The sequence below is a fragment of the Lactuca virosa genome, chromosome 4, assembly GCF_052849685.1.
Source record: "Lactuca virosa cultivar CGN04683 chromosome 4, Lactuca_virosa_CGN04683_v6, whole genome shotgun sequence".
Lineage (NCBI taxonomy): Eukaryota > Viridiplantae > Streptophyta > Magnoliopsida > Asterales > Asteraceae > Lactuca > Lactuca virosa.
The window spans coordinates 429,256,622-429,259,857 of NC_136429.1; the positions used below are offsets into that span (position 1 = coordinate 429,256,622).

The window sequence follows — 3,236 nt, forward strand, 5'->3', positions numbered from 1 at the left end:
AATGGATGAATAACTTAAAACCTGAGAACATGTGATCAACACATGTGTAATCGGATACAATCAGTAGGTTATTTGTTAGCTTTGTTTGTCAATTAAACATTGAATGTGATTACAATTGATGATATAATGTCCAATATGAGTGTGATTACAATCAACAGGTTATCTCTATGTTTTTTGTTCATGGTTAATTAAAACCGTTTTGCATATTATTTGTTGGCTAATCGGGTACAATCACTAGGTTGTTTGTTGGCTTTCTTTGTCAATTAATCATTGAATGTTATTACAACTGATGATATAATGTGAAAAATGAATGTGATTACAATCAACAGGTTATCTCTATATGTTTTTTGTTATTGTTGAATTAAAACCGTTTTGCATATTATTTCTTGGCTTTCTTTGTCATTGAATGTTTGATTACAAGTAATGAACTAATGTGAAATATGAATTCTTTTTGAATTGAACATTCTTTGTGAATTATAAAGCATACATTTGGTATTTGTTATACCATTATATCTGTTTTTCTTATCGCCGATTTAAAATTAGGCCGTTATAGACGCGATACAAACCAATGTCAGAAGATCATTCTCAAACAGAAGATATTACCCTTCATGACACATCAAAACCAATATGGGAAAGCAGGGCTACATCTCCAATGATCGAGTATGTTTATGTGAATATCTTAATTTCAATTTATTAAACCTTTACAAAATTGTATGATTGTTTCTCTAATTAGTTTCAATTTCAGGCGTATACCAACATCCAAGTTCAAGTTAAAATTAAAATATGGGGGTTACTTTCGGCTAACGAAGAACAGTTGTAGGCAAATATATTGTTTTGGCTCTCAAAAATGTATCCACATAGACACAACTTTATACAAGTTAAGTCAACTACACGAAGAAGTGATAAAGCGTTATTCATCAAAGAACAACCCAAAATTTTCTATTCTTTATGTTGACAAGTATGCACCAGACAAATCGTTTATTGAGCTTGATTCTGATGAAAAGTTCATGGCTATGCTTAGCAAGTATGGAAGCGAGAAACAAGTAACCATTTATGTGACAACAGAGAATAATCTCGGCTCCAATATTCATGCTAACCATTCGTGTGCCAACAGAGATGAACCACATGATGAGTATGATGCAGACCTTTGTCCTAGTGAAGAAAGCTATCATAGTCATCTCAGTTCTGATAATGAAGACGGTATAGTGAATGATGATGATGAAGTTAACTCATTTAGTAAGAATAGTATAAGAATGGAAGTCGACTCAAAATTTGAAAATGTGGTTGATTTTAGGAGAGCTTTGAACCACTTTGCAGTCATAAATGAGTTTAACTACTACATTCAGAAAAGTGACCCGACACGATTCACAGCAAGATGTGAAAATCTAGAGTGTGAGTGGAGAATTCATGCTTCTATTACACAAGATGAAGTTACCTTTCAAGTAAGTGTATATGTTAAGTTATATTTAACATGCTTTATATTAAAAATATATTTACGTTTATTTAATTCTTTTTTTTAGGTTAAGAAAATGGTAGAAGTACATACTTGCACTCGAAGCAACAAAGGTGGCAATAAGCGTGCCACTCAAGGTTGGATTGCTAATGTAGTAACTGACAAGTTGAAATCTGATGGGGATGTCTCTCCATATGAGCTTAGAAATTGGATTATGAAAACTTACAATGTTGACGTGCCATACCTAAAAGTTTTAGAGGGAAAGAGCAAGCTTATACCGACATGTATGGTAAGTGGGAAGACTCTTTCATGAAGATGGACGGATTTAGAGAAGAACTATTACAAAGGAACGAAGGAAGCGTTGTTGAAATTGACTTTGACAAAGTTGGTGGAAAGAAACTTTTCAAAAGGTTTTTTATTTGTTTAGCAGCTTGTTCTAGAGGGTTTGTTGCTGGTTGTCGTTCGTATATTGGTCTTGATGCTTGTCATTTAAAAGGAAAGTTTAATGGTGTACTAGCCGCTGCAACTGGTATTGACGATAACAATTCTATCTTTCCAATAGCATATTGTGTGCTTGAATCAGAAAACACACAATCATGGACATGGTTTCTTGACTCACTCAAAAAATCAATTGGAACCCCAAATGGTCTTGTTATCTCATCGGACATGCAGAAAGGGTTAGAAGTAGCCATCATGAATGTGTATCCTAATGTTGAGCATAGAGAATGTATAAGGCACTTATATAGCAACTTCAAGAAACACTTTCGTGGTGACTTCTTTAACACCAAAATATGTGCTGCTGCGAAAACCTATCGTCCTACCAAGCATGATAGGTTATTAAAGGAAATTAGTGATAAAAATGAAGATGCCATTACATATCTAAATACCAATCACAAAAAAAATTTGGAGTAGAAGCAAGTTTGGAACTACTTCCAAGTGTGATTACATCACTAATAATGTTTCAGAAACATTTAATTCTTGGATTGGTAAATTGCGCTATAAACCCGTGCTTGATCTCCTTGACGCAATTAGGGAAAAGATTATGAAACGGTTTGATAAGAAAAGGAATTTGGTGAGTACATGGAATGACGTATTGGTTCCTATTGCTAAAAATCATCTCAACGACATCGCTAAGGTAAACATGTTAAATAATTAAGTTGAATGACTATATTTGTTTTAGTTTTTACTTTAATAATACATATATCTAAAATATATATGTTTTAATTTCATATAGAACTTGGGTGAATATGAAGTTACTAGAATTTGTGAGAATCAAGCTGAAGTGAAGTACAAGGGAACACGTTGGGAGGTCAGTCTAGATGAAAGAAAATGTAGTTGTCGCGTGTGACAAGTTCAGGGTCGACCATGTGTACATGCAGCGGCTTTTATTGCTTTTATAAGGGATGCTAACTGGGACAAATATGTTGATCCCTATTTCACTATAGAGAAATTTAAATCTGCATATGCTTTTCAAATTGCTCCGATGCCCGGACTGGATCAATGGGCGCAAAAAATAGGGAGAAAATATATCCACCTATTATCAAACGCCCACCTGGACGACCAAGAAAAAATAGAATTAAATCATCGGATGAGCCTAAAAGAAGACACAAGTGTCCGCGATGTGGTGACTATGGACACCGTCAAAAAACATGTAAAAATCCAGCATCTCAAAGTTTCGATCAAAGTGAAACAGCCACCTATAAAAGGTTACTTAAATTTCCATTTTTTTTGAGTAAATGACAATACTAACAATGAAAATAATTTATTTATTCATTTTAGGAAA

At 33.7% G+C, this 3,236-nt stretch overlaps 1 protein-coding gene across 1 annotated transcript; it reads left to right on the forward strand.

The window, feature by feature from the left end:
- The first annotated feature begins 1,768 nt into the window (after positions 1 to 1,768).
- LOC145106615 (uncharacterized) lies at positions 1,769 to 2,970 on the forward strand. Its single transcript, XM_079043574.1, has 4 exons — positions 1,769 to 2,286; positions 2,366 to 2,588; positions 2,688 to 2,762; positions 2,899 to 2,970. Exons 1-4 carry the CDS (start codon positions 1,769 to 1,771, stop codon positions 2,968 to 2,970), a joined length of 888 nt encoding a protein of 295 aa, XP_078899700.1.
- The last annotated feature ends 266 nt before the right edge of the window (positions 2,971 to 3,236 follow it).